Source organism: Paroedura picta, chromosome 13, assembly GCF_049243985.1.
Source record: "Paroedura picta isolate Pp20150507F chromosome 13, Ppicta_v3.0, whole genome shotgun sequence".
NCBI classification, from domain to species: domain Eukaryota; kingdom Metazoa; phylum Chordata; class Lepidosauria; order Squamata; family Gekkonidae; genus Paroedura; species Paroedura picta.
Window position 1 is genome coordinate 26,996,519 of NC_135381.1, and position 15,939 is coordinate 27,012,457.

Consider the following 15,939-nt stretch of genomic DNA (forward strand, 5'->3'; position numbering starts at 1 on the left):
ATAGTGACGGGAAAAAAAGGTCAGAGTGGCGCGTAGACCCAATCCTCCGTTTGTTTATTATTATTGGAATGCCGGTGAAATGATATTACAGAAAAATATTTTTTTTTTGCGATTTCTATGAAAACGGACTAGGGAAAAGCTCCATCTTCTGTGGGGCCCTCCTCCCCCTGTACACTGCCCCCATTCTTTGCCCCGCAAATTAAATCTGGCATTGCGCCCATTGCGTCGTCGAGGATGTAACGGTTCCGAACGAAACGGAAACGCAAAGTAACGTGTGTGGGTGTTCTTCCCCCGTTTCCTCATTTCCTGCCCTTTCCCCAAACTCCCCCGGCCGCGGCCCTCCAGATGCCCATGGACTACAATTCCCATGAGCCCCTGCCAGGGGCTCATGGGAATTGTAGTCCATGGGCATCTGGAGGGCCGCAGTTTGACGACACCATTCCCACCAGCTCGGTAGGCCCGTCTCTCCAACCGGGTGCATCACATTCTGCTGCTCGTGTTGCAACAAAACGTATCCGAGTGGATTCCTAGAGGCGGGTCCTTTGTGCTCGGATGGGCTGCAGCCCCTGGAGACGATGGAGCCTGGCGCCATGACCGAGGCGGGAGGCAAGACTCCAGGTAAGGGCATCCCACCCTTCCGCCCACTCGGCAGGCACCGGTCCGCGGAGAGGTAACTAAGGAGCCCCGCCAGTTACTCAAAGCGGAAAGGAGGGAAGAGGTTTTTGCCGCGGCGTTTTGGGCCCAGTACCTTTGGATCGATGGGAAAGTCGGAAGGGCCTTAAGCACGCGCCGCTTGCGCTTGTCTCTCTTTTCTGGAGCAAAGCTCCTGTGACTGCCATTATCTACTGTAGCCCTGAAGGGCTTCCCCTGATGTTCTGGGTGGGATATTGTGGAATAAAGACCCTTCTTTCAGTGCCCGGAGCAACTCTGTTAACCTTTCATCGCATTTAGCAAGCAGCCCAAAATGGATCATGCGATTACAAAGGAAGTTATCTCACTAAATTACCAAAAATGGCAATATTATTTCAGAGTTAAAAGATTTTGGTAATCCACAAAAACACCTTAGTTTTGTGGTCTTTGGAGACTTGATCTTAAAGGTGTCTGCATTGGTTTGTTCCTATTTATTTTTATTTATTATATTTCTATACCGCCCTCCTGTAAAGCTCAGCATGGTTTACATAAAACATAACAACATACATTGTAATCATAATAACCATAACAGTAGGAACCAAATTCAAGTGGGTAGCCGTGTTAGTCTGAAGTAGCACAATAAAATCAGAGTCCAGTAGCACCTTTAAGACCAGCAAAGATTTATTCAAGGCGTGAGCTTTTGAGTGAGTGCTTAAAGGTGCTAGCTACTGGACCCTGATTTTATAGTAAGAACCAGAGTTAACATTACAGAAGATGTGGTGCTTAGTTCTGTGTGCTGTAATTACTTAACATTCATACAGCATGTACATGGTTCTGAGTGCTTCAGTAGTATATTAGTTTGTTGTCATTTTTACATCAGCCTTGTATAGGGAGGTTGGTGTTAGTAGCACAGTGAAGATGGAAGTTTTAGGCTGAAAGAGCTCTAAGCTAGGTAGCTTGAATTCACTATTGATTTTATTCCTCAGTTGTAAGCAACTTCCAAGAAAATAGTGTCCAGTATAAATTTTTATTTCTATATAAGGTTTGAATATGTCCATTTTTAGCTGAGACGTTTTTGCGTTAATTGTGCTGAAGGATCATCACCAGAGGCAAGTGAGCACTACTTCATTTGAAACTTGTTTTACAGGACTAAGTACTGCCCTGTTTTGGGAGCAACCAGTAGAGCTACTTGTGGAGTCACAGTAGATTGTGAAACAACTAACAAACTCTACCACAAAGTTTTCCCCCTCTACAATGAATGTTTACTGTCAAGAGCACCAGTGGTGAATTGTGGATAGGCAGGCTGAGGAAAACCTGAGGTCAGTAGAACAAAAGGATCAGTAGAACAAAAGGAAATACAATGGGCAAAATATACAAAGTGAAAGCAATTAACCCAATGTATAGGCCTATACATTGGGCTAATTGCTTTCCCTGAGGAAAAGATGGGGCAGGTCCTTGCTCCCTCTCCATCTTAAAAGGAGCAGTTCTTATCTGTTACTGCCTCTGTAATTGTTCACATAAGCAGCCTTAATCTCAAAGTCTCTAAGGGTGTAGAACTGAGAATGAGAAACACCTTGGAATACCTGTTTGATGCTGTGAATGAGCTGGAGACAAAAATATGTTTTAACAAAGAGTAATGAATCAAAAGGATGCCAATGCAGCTTCCATAAAGAATTGAATTTTTCCTTATATTGCAAAAGCACATGGTACATTGAATCCTCATAGTTAGAATTTTTATATTGTTTCTTTAGGAATGGATCCACAAACTTTAGAAGTAGTCCATGAGATAAAGAGCACCTTCATTGTTTCTATTTATAGGAAAGCAAGGGACTGTATGGACAAGTAAGTGGCACAAAGTGGGCTTAGGTTTATTTATTTATTACATTTCCATACTACCTTCTCTTGTGGCTCAGGGTATTTTACAGTAAGCGTTCACAGCTCATAAACCATTGTGCCAATACAATACAGTGGTACAATACAATAAAATCATTAGCAATTATAAACTTATAATATTTTGAACATTATAGCTTATAACTGTATAACATTTAACTGTTAACTGCACAACTGTAAGTGCAACCTTTAAGTGTGTGGCTGAGTCGGGAGTCGCCCTGTGCTGTGTTTGCTGGGTGCAGCTGTTGTTGTTGGTGGCTTCTGGGGGCTCTAGTTGATGGTGTTGTTTCTTTGGCCTTGACTGAAAGCTTGGTGGAAGAGCTCTATTTTGCAGGCTCTGTGGAATTGTTTTAGCTCTGGCAGGGCTATGATCTCTTCTGGGAGCTCATTCCACCAAGTGGTGGCCAGGGCGGAGAAATCCCTGGCTCTGGCCAGGGCCAGACAGCCCCCCTGAGGCCAGGGATCACCAGCTTGTGGCAGTTTGAAGAGAGTAATGCTGGGGGGGGGGGCATAGGTTGCGTTCTGTCACAAGACAGAAAAAAGGGGCATTAGCTCAGATAGCATTAGGAGATTAGCTGTGTTTGGGGAGTTATGACCAATAGTTACCAGGTGCTTGAACTTATGATGTGTGTTACTTTTTAAAAATGAGTAGACTTGAACCAATGTGGTATAGGGATTGGAACGCTGGACTGAGAAGATCCCAGTTCAAATTCCTGCTGGGTATAAAACTGACTGAATGATCTTGGGCCATTCAGTCTCAGCATAACCCACTTCACAGGGATGTTGTGAAGATAAAATAGTCAGGTTAGCAAAGTATGTCTTAGCTTTTAGGAAAAATATATTAAATAAGAAAATTCTGTTAAAGTAGCATTAAAATTATTAGGTACATAAATAGATCTATAAATGATGAGTCAGAGGCAATGCCTGCGAACACCAGTTCAGCACCAATTGTTGTTATTGTTGTTAGGTGCGAAGTCGTGTCTGACCCATTGCCACCCCATGGACAATGATCCTCCACAACTTGTCCATTGGGTTTTCATGGCAAAGATACTGGAGTGGTTTGCCATTTCCTTCTCCAGTGGATCACCTTTTGTCAGAACTCTCAGCTATGACCTGTCCGTCTTGGGTGGCCCTGCATGGCATAGCTCATAGCTTCTCTGAGCTACGCAAGCCCCCTTGCCACGGCAAGGCACGATCCTTGAAGGTGGCAGCACCAATTAATGAACAGTAAAATAAGGCTTTTGCTTTATTCTGCATTTATTCATTTCCCGGAGGCAGCTGGTTGTTGTGTACTCAAACCTAAACACACGTACTAAAGAGTAAGTCCCATTGACCTCTGTTTCTGAATAAGTGATACAATATCACAATTTTGGGAACTAACAGGTCAGTTGCTTGAAAGTCTGTACTTGTTTTTTGCTGTGACAGCATTTAAATTATTGGTCTCTGGCTCTAGTTCTATGGAGAATACCACAAAGCACTTTCAGAATTCAGTAAAGTACTCAGAAGACTGAATCCTCCAGGGCTGCTAACAGATAAGCTGCATTTGCAAACCAAGGAATGAGTCATTTCAGATTACCTGGTCATCTGAATAGGTGCTCTCGCCTAACTAAAGACTAAATGTCAATAGGAGATTAAAGCTGAATAGACACCTCTGCTTCCCAGGTCTTTATAGTAATGTGTTTTCAATTAATCAACATCTTTTTGATGTGCTAAGAATGTGTTGATTGTAAGGCTCTATATTATTTGTTTATATTTATTTAAAACATTAATTAAGCATCTGTATCTCTTGTGGAACATGGCAGTTTACAATATAAATAAAATATTATTGAAGATCTTACAGCAAAAATCAATTTTTAAAACTCTAATTAGGACAGCTAGTAAATAATACTAAATTAGTCAAGTGCTATCCTAAACAAACAAACAAACCCTGTCTTCAACTGCCTCCTGAATAAAGAGAAGGCCAGGTGCACCTCCCTGGGGAGAATGTTCCATAGTTGTGGGACTGCACTTAGTCACTGCAGTATCATGCAACCTTTGTAGAGGCAGAAAGTACTATCTAGAGAAGATTGCAAAGCAAAAGTGTATCCATGTTACATTTTCTATTTCATGTCTTTGGTTTAATTGACACCCTGCAGCTCAGTCAGCAATTGCAATTTTATTTATTTACATAATTCATGCCCTGCCTATCTGCCCTTACAAGAGCCACCAAGGTGTCTAATAATAATTCATAATAAAATGGCATTATAAAACCCTTCATAAATATACATCATTTAAACAACCGTGAAGTTTTAAAAAGTTAAAAGACACAGACAAGCTAAATTAATTCCCTACAAAATATTGTTTCTAAAAGGGCAGCGTTTATAGGCAAGTCATTTGACGCAATTGACCTTGCTTTTAAAATTTAATCTGCTGCACAAATTCTTTTTAGTTTACTTGGCGGAATAAGCATGTTTGAGCAATTCACTTTCCATTTCCTTAATCTTCTGAAAGGCCAATCCCCCTAATATCCCGCCAGCATAAATGTGCAGAGGCGAAGTCCTTGTAGCAACAATCCTAAAGACCTGAGAATAAGGTCCTCTGAACAAAATAGGACTTGCTTAGATTTGCGGGACGTCGATTTTTATATGGCATATAAAATAGGTTTATTTTGAAATGAGTTTTGGGACATCTGTAGCCAGCTTTTCTCTATCTCGTTCAAACCAGAGGCGCAGTGATTTAAAATTGCTCTCACGCAACCCTTTGGCGGCCGTCACATCACCGATGTCATACTTGCAAATGCAAGCTAAGATTCAAGAAACGGCGCTGCCATATTAATGGAGCGGGAAGTTGGCTCGGCTATTTCTGTGCTTCCCGGGGGGGGAGAGGGCTGCCGCTTTCCCGTGGCGGAAGTTCCCGAAGTGCTCCGCGTGCGCTCGGCTCTGGGCTCGGGCAGGAGAGCGAACCGGCATTTTTCTCACGGCTTCGAGCACAGTCACGGCCGCCCAGCGCCGACGCGTCTGTCCACAGCGCTCTCTGGCGGCCGCTGGTCAGCCGGGGAGGGAGGGCGGGCGGGCGCTGGGCACGAGTGAGGAGGCGAGCGGCCGGCCTCGTTGCGTGGCGGAAGGAGCGTGGCTGGCAGCTGGCGGAGGCGAGGTAATGGGCCTCTTTCTTCTTCCCTGGGTTAGTCCGCGCGGGCCCCCGGAGCCTGGGCCCTGCATGGCTCGTTCTTCCGCTGGCGGGGAGCGCCTCCTTTGTGCGGCCCGCCGCTTCCGCCCTCTCCCACCCAGGGGGCACGGCGGGCGGGCGCCGTCGAGGCCGCCCCACCCACCTGCCCGTCCGTCAGTGGCTCTGGGGGAAAAGGGGGGAAGTGGCGACAGATTCCCCCCCCCCCCCAACGGGCCCTTCTGCACTCCGCCGCCACTGCCCTGACGTTCCGCACCCCGGCCAGTGCTTCCCACGCTGTCCTCGTCGCTTTGCTCCCTCAGAGTGGGGTCATGCGTTAGGAGGTGGGAGTCGGGTCTGGGATCCCCGGCCTGCAGTCCCCCGGCGGCCGTGGAAGCTTTCTGGGTGACCTCGGGCCAGGCCCCCACTCTTGGCCTAACCCACTTAGCAGCGCGGTTGTGAGGATGAACATGGAGGAGAGGAGTGTGTGATCTCCAGGGAGCAGGAGTGGGGGGGGGGTATACACTGCTCCACTCTCCTTCAAGACTGAGGGATTCCAGTCCCCAGGGGATCCCCTGGTTTTACAGCTCAGAGAAGAGTTGGCTTTTATACCCGAAGGAGTCTCAAAGCAGATTGCACTCACCTTTGCTTTCCACTTCCCACAACAGACACCTGTGAGGTAGGTGAGTCTGAGAGAGCTTTAACAGGGCTGCTCTTTGAGAATGGCTCTGACAGGACTGTGACTAGCCGAAAGTCATCCAGCTGGCTGCATGTGGAGGAGCGGTGGATCAAAGCCTGCTCTGCAGTTCAGAAGTTGCTGCTTTTAACCACTACACCAAGCTGGTGAAGATCAGTTTCCCTTGAGAAAATGGCTGTTTTGGAGGGTGAACCCTATAGCATTAGACTCCATTGAGGTCCTTCTGCACCTCAAATCCTTCCCACTGTCAACTTTGTCACCAAAGTCTCCAGGCATTTCCCAGTCTAGAGCTGGCAACCATATTCAAAACCCATACGTATTGCTCCCCCCCATCTGTTCTACTGTGGTATATTACATCTTTCCAGCTATTTTAAGAGTTTCCTTCCTCAAAGTAGGCAGCACTTCTTCTGAACTATGAAAGTGATGCACAGTCTGTCCTAAATAAACATGCAGTAGTGGTTAACCTAGAGCTGCACTAATCTCTCCTTTTTGCCCTTTTTGTTGCCTCATGGGGGATTGTAAAGCACACGTGACAGGTTGTAGGATACAGCTGGTGGGTAGGACTGGACTTTGTGGGTTACGACGCCTGATGTCCCTGGGTACCTCGTAGGGACAGTTAGGGTTCCACCAACTGGAGTCCTTAATGGAGGCATCTCACTGCTGTTAGAAACAGGGTGTTGGCCTAGATTCCACCTATTTGCCACTGACAGAAACACAGGATCCATAGTGGTAGTGACAATTATGTTCTTGTTCTTGAACGTGTCTGATTTTAAAATGAAGTAACATTTTAGAATAAAGTAACCCTACCTGTAAGGGTATTTCTTCCACAGTAATACTTCATTTGTCATAAGTGATGAAAATCTTCTCATTTTGTATATGCATAGGCACTTTAAGGTGATTCTCTTGCAGTTTGTGTCTCACATTAGCGCAGCGTCTAGTTATGATGCTTTCTGATTTTTTTAATTGCTTCTTGTGACAGTTCCCTTCACTTTTGTGCATGTGGGAACCAAAACCAGATGCAGAATTGAACTTCTAGCTGAGTCTCTGTTTCTGTACATAGTGGGAGGAAGATAATATATAGAGTTGATGTTGGTACTGTAGTCGTACATGTCAAAAGGAATCATTAAGTTGCTTTTCTGTTCTCTTCCCATGCAAAACCTGTTGTTCCAGTCACAGAAAAAATTCTCTGCATGGCAGTTCTCTGTGCTTCATGTCTAGGGTTGCCAGCCATCTTGTTCTCAGTTTCCTTTAACAAAAGTTTTTAAAAGTAGGTGAAGCTTTTTCCTGATAGTGCATCAGAGGTAAAACTTTTCCTAACTTTTTGTAAATCAAGCTACCATTAAAAGTTCTTAGCAGGTTAAATAAAAAAGGCAACCTGCTTCTCCAGTCTTTTTTTTAAAGTATAAAATGCCCAGCTCTTTGCAAAACCTTTCAACTTTATTTAGATTAGTATCTTTGCTAGGAATCAGAGTAGGACCAAGCCCTATGAAGATAGGTTGAGGGACTTGGGAATGTTCAGCCTGGAGAAAAGGAGGTTGAGAGGGGACATGATAGCCCTCTTTAAGTATTTGAAAGGTTGTCACTTGGAGGAGGGCAGGATGCTGTTTCTGCTGGCTGCAGAGGAGAGGACACGCAGTAATGGGTTTAAACTTCAAGTACAACGATATAGGCTAGATATCAGGAAAAAGTTTTTCACAGTCAGAGTAGTTCAGCAGTGGAATAGACTGCCTAAGGAGGTGGTGAGCTCCCCCTCACTGGAAGTCTTCAAGCAAAGGTTGGATACACACTTTTCTTGGATGCTTTAGGATGCTTAGGGCTAATCCTGCGTTGAGCAGGGGGTTGGACTAGATGGCCTGTATGGCCCCTTCCAACTCATTCTATGATTCTATGATTCTATGATTCTATAACAAAAGACAGCAAATATTCTTAAAGGTTTTTGAAAAATCTCAGTGGACTCCCTTTTCCAGTGTAATTTTTGAGGGAAGCACCCTCTGTACAAAAGTTGTACAGTACATTTTAGTTGAACCAAACTGTCATAAAGCTTTACAGCCTTTACAGTTCCATACAATGAAGTTTTTAAAGGTAGAGAAAGAATAAATTTCAGCTATGATGTCTTGTCTTCATCTTGTGTAGAATACCTTGCAGTCTCAGCATAACCTACCTTACAGGGATGTCCTTCTGTTGGAGAAGGCACTAAGACTGTGATAGATTTTACAGCTTCCTTCTGTCAAATCTACCTCCAATGGAGAATGGCTTTTTTCAATGGAGAAAGTATTTTTTGAGCAGCAGAAAAGCTTCTCTGCAGTAGGGAGTTAGAGGATCCATTTTGTCAGAAAGGATCCAACCCCAACCCATGGTAATTTTTTAATTTTATTTTTGGGTGATCAGACTAACTATAAATGTGTTATCAGGAGATTGGTAAAATGTATGCCTTATGAGTGATATTTGCACAGACTTGTACTGTAGAGGCTTATAAATATTTATAACATTTCTGCAAGTTAGCTCTGGAGGAAGTTAAGTTTCATGGAGAGTATTTGGTTTCATATTTTTCAAAAGTACTTTGCTGCTAGCCGCATGGTAATTTGAGTTTTTCTTAAGAAAGGAACTTTTGAGATTAGACCATCAGAAGAAAGAGTTCGTTCTTATATGCCACTTTTCTCTACCCAAAGGAGTCTCAAAGTGGCTTACATTCACCTTCCCTTTCCTCTCCCCACAACAGACACCCTGTGAGGGAGGTGAGGCTGAGAGAGCCCGGATATTACTGCTCAGTCGGAACAGTTTTATCAGTGCCGTGGTGAGCCGAAGTTCACCCAGTTGGTTGCATATGGGGGGGGGGAAGAATTGTAAACTATAATTGTAAACTATAAACATTGCTTTTTCATACGAACAATGTGGTTAAGGTAATCCCCCCTCCCTGGTCATTCATTCATTCATTCATTCATTCATTCATTCATTCATTCATTCATTCATTCATTCATTCATTCATTCATTCATTCATTCATTCATTCATTCTACTTATTTACCACTGCTCACTATGACGTCTCAGGTTGGTGACAGAGAAACAGGAAAATACATTAAATCTTTGCAGCCAATTATTGTTATTGTTATTGTTTCTGGAGCAGGGATAAGAGAAGGCCCTACTGCAAGTTGCAGTAATCCACTCTAGAGGTGACTTTTGCATGGATCACTGTGGCTAGGTGTCCTGGGGGTCAGATAGGGTGCTAGTAGCTTCACTACTATACAGCATAATGTGTATGCAGTTTGTGTTTATGAGCTCATTAAGGATATTAAATGGAAATATTCATTTTAATTGAATTTATTTTCAAATAAATTTGGGCAGGACGGTAACTCTAAGCAGAGATAAATATCTTTAAGATCTCTTTCAGTACTGAGGCATTATGAATTTCTAAGCAAATTAATCACATAAAAGAATGAAGTCAAATTAACTGACATTCCGGTTTAGAAAGTATCATTCTGGTTTAAATCCAATAAGGAGCTTTGTTGACTAGGTCTTTGTACATGTCTTTGTACATGCCTGGACTGTGCTTAGAGATATTTTAAAATAAGGCACAGTGAGAATTCTGAATGCACACTGACTATTCTGTTGCAGAGAGATCTGATGATTCTTCTCTTTATATTCTTGCTGTAGGAATGGAGACCAGAAAGCTAATTACTGCAACAGACAACCAGTACTCTGGTATGCTGTTAAAGGCTTTGGATGAGCAGCGTGGCCTTGGAGTTTTCTGTGACGTTACAGTTATTGTGGAGGACCGGAAATTTCGAGCCCATAGAAATGTCCTTTCAGCATCAAGCACTTACTTTCACGAGCTCTTCTCAGTCGCAGGGCAAGTGGTGGAGTTGAACTTCATAAGAGCAGAGATTTTTGCAGAAATTCTCAACTATATCTACAGTTCCAGAATAGTCAGAGTAAGATCAGACTTGCTGGATGAATTAATTAAATCTGGGCAGTTGCTTGGAGTTAAATTTCTTGCTGATCTTGGTGCTCCTTTGCAACAGGTGAAAAACATGGCAGGGGATATCAAGCCTGACCCTTTGGAACAGCGCAGTTTGGATGCAAATGGCCTCGAAGCACAAAAACCTCCAGGGCAGAGTCAAAACCTGATTGCTGGCAAACCTGTTATCACAGAATCATTTTCTTTGTATGGTGAGGAGTGTGATGCCACAAAGATTACTATTAGTGATTCTGATGATGATGATGTCGTCTTCTGCGCAGAGCTTGTGCCTCCGAAGGATCGGCCTCAGGAGACCAAATCTATAACACAGAACCAGCCTTGTCCCAACACTGCTGGGAGCTCTGACCAAACCAACTGTAGCAATGCTGGTTCTCCCCCTCCGCCAGCTGTAGGGACATCCCCAAGACCAGATTTACCTACAGCTCAGCCAAATCCGACTGAAAGCCAAGTGACTCCTGAATCACTTGCCCCTTCTGCTCCAAAACCCGTGACTTCTAATGTCCTTATGTTAAACCAATCACAGATAAGTTCTTCACCAAGTGTTGGTTCATCCCATGAAATTGAGGTCTCTCCAATACCTGAGGAGAATCAGCAACCATCTAACAATGATTCCTTAACTGACATGGAAACAAATGCCATTGATGAAGAGGAAGAAGAGGAGGAAGATGTGGAAGATGACGATGACATCCTTGGTTCATCCAGCCCAGGATCTGTGAGCAGCAGCTCTTTGGTTCAGCAGCCTACGACCCCCAAGCCTGCTGCAGCCGAGGCTGCAGGAGCGCAGAAGCAAGTGATTAATTTTCCACAAGAACCCACTGCCCCAGCCACAGAGCTCAAAATGAAAATCTCAGATGTCCTTTCCGAAAGCAACACGGATTCTGCGGCAAGCGTTGCCCCGAAACACATAACCGAAGGCCAGAAGACCATAACTTTAGATACAGCCACTGAAATAGAAGGCTTGTCTACTGGTTGCAAGGTTTATGCAAATATTGGCGAAGACACGTATGACATAGTCATTCCAGTGAAAGATGAGGCTGATGGAGAAGTCAGGCTTGACGATGTGCCCAGAACATCAGGGGACGATCCTGCAAACAGAAAGCGTCTAAAAGTGAAACATGATGACCACTATGAACTCATAATGGATGGAAAGGTTTATTATATTTGCATCGTGTGTCGAAGATCCTACGTTTGTCTAACAAGTTTGCGGAGACATTTTAATGTTCATTCCTGGGAGAAGAAGTATCCGTGTCGCTATTGTGATAAGGTTTTCCCTCTTGCGGAGTACCGCACCAAGCATGAAATACATCACACTGGTGAGCGAAGGTACCAGTGCTTGGCGTGTGGTCAGTGTTTTATCAACTATCAGGTCATGGCTACACATATAAGATCAGTCCATAGCCAGGACCCTTCTGGAGAGTCCAAGCTGTATCGTTTGCATCCTTGTAGGTCCTTGCAGATCAGAAATTATGCTTATATTGCAGGTGGTTCTAACAATATACCAATAGTCAATGACAATAATCTTACATATCCAGTTGTCCCCGTAAAAGATGCCTCCCAAGAACCAACACCCACCCCTCCAGCAAAGCCAATGACTTGGGATGATATCTTTGTTTCACAAGGAAACGAATCGCTTTTTAAACAAAACCCATCAGATGGTAGTACTGAATTTGAGTTTGTGATACCAGAATCCTACTGAAATTATGTCTGACAGAAACATTTCATTGGGAAGGAGGGTAAAATTCTTCTTGAACAGGCTGCTGCTTTAGAACATCTCATAGCAAATCAGTTTATTGTACCTAGCCCGCAAAAGGTAGTATTTTAAAAGCTAGAATACATGTAAGCTTCAACTTACTTGAATACAGGAAAAGGCATGGTCATGGATAGAAATTTGCGAAGTCATAGCTTGCGAAGGATTGTTTCTTTACAATAATGGGAGCCTTCCCTAAGTACTTGCATAATAATAAGGATGTTTCTTGCCTTTTGAACCACTTATTATGTAATCCTTTCATATTAGCAGTTTGAAAATTGTTTCATTGTTAACACGACTACAAGTAGTCTCAAAATAGATTTGGAGTTTAGAATACTCTTTTCTTTGAATAGAAACAGAAGCACTTCTTAGTGGTTGGCACTAAGGGTGAGGGTCCAGTAATATACTGTTCATAAATCAGGTATGTTCTTCCCTCTTTTTCTAAAGTGGCATTTTGGTCATGTTTTTCAGTTCCAAAACTATTATCTTCATGAAAATGCTCATGATATAAGTTTGCACACTTGGGGGTTGAAAATCCTCAGTGCATGGTAAACTTGATCAAGCTTTATTTATACTTGGACTTTAAATATATCCCAGTGGCTGGACCATTGTACTTTTTCTTTAACATTATAGGGGCCCGATCAATTAAACTGTCAAATGTCATTGAAGAAGAATAGTTTTGTTTTTTCAAGTGCTGAGGAATTATGTTGGCCTGTCCTTTTAGTGAAATTATGTTGATTCAGTTAGGTTGCTGTTTTCCCATTTTGGGGAAAAATCTTCAACAGATACAGTTTTATAACTGATGACAGCAGAAACAGATTTCCCAAAGTTAAGCACTGCACACAACGCATTTCTGTGAGGTGGCTATCTAGCCTCTGCTGCTTAAAAACTTCCAAGGAAGGAGAACCCACCTTCTCCTGAGGAAACCTGTTCCGCTGAGGAATTGCTCTCACTGTCAGGAACTTCTTCCCGATGTTTAGCTGAAATTTATTTTGAATTTCATTCAATTGGTTCTGGTCCTGCCTACCCTCTGGGGCAACAGAAAACAACTCCATCCTCTATGTGACAGCCCTTCAAGTACTTGGAGATGGCTGTCATATCACCTATTAGTTGTATTAACCCTGAATATAATTGCTTACCAACTGAGTAGTTTGCCATATTCCTGAGCAGTAGCTTGAATTGTGTATATTTTATAATGTGAAAAAACCCTGTATAGAGGACTGAAAAGGTTGTGGTTAATAGAATTAGTTAGCAATCAGGATGCTGTTCGGTTTTTTCTTTCCTTCACTTTAGGATTTCCACCCTCCTTTTCACGGTTTTGAAAATAAATATTTTGATTTCCCCAGTAAACATTCCTGGACCTTATTTTTCTTTTAAAAAACACCATTTTTTTTCTGGCCAGAAAGTAAAATTTTGTTGTAAGGTAAATGAGTCAGAAAAAGTTAGTATCATGAAGGGATGTCAGATATCAATGTTTGTAGAAATGAAAGAAAAGTGAATTTTTTGGCATAGTTGTAAAAAAGCAGCTCCTCTGTTCTCTTGAATGAGCTTGCTCTTGTGTATGGTTGGCTTTAAAAAAAATCATGTAAAGCATGTTTTTTAACTGGCATTTTATGTTTGAAAACGTTGATTTGTGAAATTTTCTAATTTGGTTAATTAGTTGAATTGAAGTCATGTATGCTCCTAGATAAGGGGAGTGTACGAAAGTGTTTCTGCTGTTTTGAAGTTTCACTGATGTTTTATGTCTTAAGGAAAACTTGCCCACAATAAAAGAAAATTCTCTACCACTTTCTAGAAAGGGAATATGATGTATTTGGTGCAGCTAGGCATGCTCTAGTTCTAGAAAATACTGATTATTGTTATTATGTACTGATACTTCTTAAAATCAGTGCCTGTTGAAGGTGTCCTTTTTATTTAAGGAAAACTGGAAAAATAGGGTTCAAAGCTGTGTACTTTTGCTAGAAGATTCAACCTTGCATGCCTCTCAGGTCCCTGAGCCTTTCCTAGGAAGCAGGTTCTGGTATCCAAATTTTTAACAAGTGTGTCAATTTTTTTTAAACACTTTGCTTCCAGTATTTATAGGGTTGAATTATGCTGGGCCCTTTCCATACCTTACCTTTTAAGTGACACTGTATCGTTTTCTGTTTTTGTATGATTTTTTTTAAGCTTCTTGTCTCATTGTTTACCCTTCTGTAAATATCAAGACCAATGGCTCTGGGAAGAAAATGTTTTACATGAACTGTAAATGCATTTTTTACAAAACAAATAACTCATTTGCAGCAGCCGGCAGAAATCCTATAGCAAATATAAGCCAAGCTTCAGATAATCGTTGTAGTATCTTGACATGTCAATTACAAACATGTTCTACTTAGAAGTAAACATTTGTTATTTTTTGTTTTGTTCTGCTGCACCCTGACTCATCTAGACCATATCACTTTTGACTGTATCTACACTTTTGAATGGTGGTCTACTTAAACAAAATTCCTGTGTGTAGAAAGTTTGAGCACAGTTTTGCAGTATGCTGGTTGGTTTGGAAGGAAAGAGGCATTCAGAACCATGATATGCCCCTCCTGTAAGTTTAGTGGTACAGTTCAGTATTCTAGCACTTCAGTCTGTCTAAAGACTTGAACAGCTCTTTGTTCCTGGTAATTAATGTTCTTGGAAGCAAAATACACATTTTTGTTGATGAGTTCTGCTAAGATAAGAATTTGCATCATGACATTCCAATCCCAGAGGAAAATCAACAGAATGTTTATTTCCTATCAGAGTATACACTTATTTACAAAAGATGCAAGAGAAGGCAGTAGGTTATTCCACAATGGTTTCTACTGAGCTACACTGAAAATTACTTAAAAGAAAGAAAGCCAATACAGTACTGTAATGTATATAACTTGTACAGTCTTTTCCTTAACATGCTTTCTAGGAATTGTGTTTTGCTTTTTCATTAACTTGACCTTGGTTCTTAGATCTTTGTATGGTAAAAATAAAAAGCTTTTAATTCTTCCAGGATGCACAAGGTTTATTCTTGAGAACAAGACATATGTTGTTACAACTGTCTTTTGAAGAGTTGGTGTCTTTTCTGAAGTTCTGTTCTGAAAAAGCAGACTTGAGTTCTTGCAAATATATAAACCTTGCCATTTTAAATTGAAAGACAGAGTATTTGTTTATAGGCAGCATTTTTTCTAAGCTGTGCAAATGAGTGGCCGCTCATTAACACAGGAAGATCTGCTCAGGAGCCATCTGGAGCTTTACGGGGTCTTGTATGACCCTTCGCCATCTTTAAGACTACATAGAAATAATACAAAGATGTTAACAAGCTGTAGGAATGCCACTGGAAAGTCCAAGATCCAAACGAGGAACTAGTTAAATCCTTCCTTAGTCTTTTATAGTTTGAAAAGTTGTCACTCTGCAATTAAACTATGAAGAAGTGCATTAGAATGTGAATATTATTTCAAGGCCTTTGGGCAGTTGTGCAGGAAAGTTTTTGTTGGGGTCCACTGAGGAAGCATTCATGAGCGAAACACAGGATTCACCAGTTCCTCATTTGGATCATTTGGAATTTCCAGTGGCATTACTACAGCTTGTTAACATCTTTGTATTATTTCTATGTATTGTTTGTGCTTTGATAAAGCTTTTCTTCACATTGTAGCAATTCTTGTGTTGCCTTTACACAGTGGATTTTGTTCTTTTGTATAACTCTCATACACTGCGTATTTCAGTTTGTATTCTTTCACTTGAAGATTACAGCAGTTATATTCTGGTTATATTCTGGTCAGAATGTGGACTGCTCCCTTAGAAGGGGAAAAAATTAGTTCATAGGCTTGAGATCCAGCATAAAATCTTTCAAACTCATTTTTGTG

The 15,939-nt window shown here is 41.9% G+C and overlaps 1 protein-coding gene across 4 annotated transcripts; it reads left to right on the forward strand.

Moving 5' to 3' along the window:
- Positions 1–416: 416 nt before the first annotated feature.
- On the forward strand, positions 417–15,085 carry ZBTB33 (zinc finger and BTB domain containing 33). Of its 4 annotated transcripts, none has more exons than XM_077308423.1 (2): positions 417–618; positions 10,008–15,085. In XM_077308423.1, the coding sequence occupies exons 1-2, from the start codon at positions 576–578 to the stop codon at positions 12,026–12,028; spliced, it is 2,064 nt and encodes a 687-aa protein (XP_077164538.1). In that variant the 5' UTR covers positions 417–575; the 3' UTR covers positions 12,029–15,085. The 4 variants fall into 4 exon arrangements, with proteins under 4 accessions (XP_077164538.1, XP_077164540.1, XP_077164539.1 ...); XM_077308425.1 differs by having other exon boundaries at positions 418–670; XM_077308424.1 differs by lacking the exon at positions 417–618 and adding an exon at positions 5,442–5,652.
- The last annotated feature ends 854 nt before the right edge of the window (positions 15,086–15,939 follow it).

Coding starts and splice junctions, on each gene's coding strand:
- ZBTB33 (XM_077308423.1), top strand. CDS start 576: ATGGAGCCTGGCGCCATGACCGAGGCGGGAGGCAAGACTCCAG. Junction 619..10,007: donor GGCGGGAGGCAAGACTCCAG/GTAAGGGCATCC, acceptor TTCTTGCTGTAG/GAATGGAGACCAGAAAGCTA.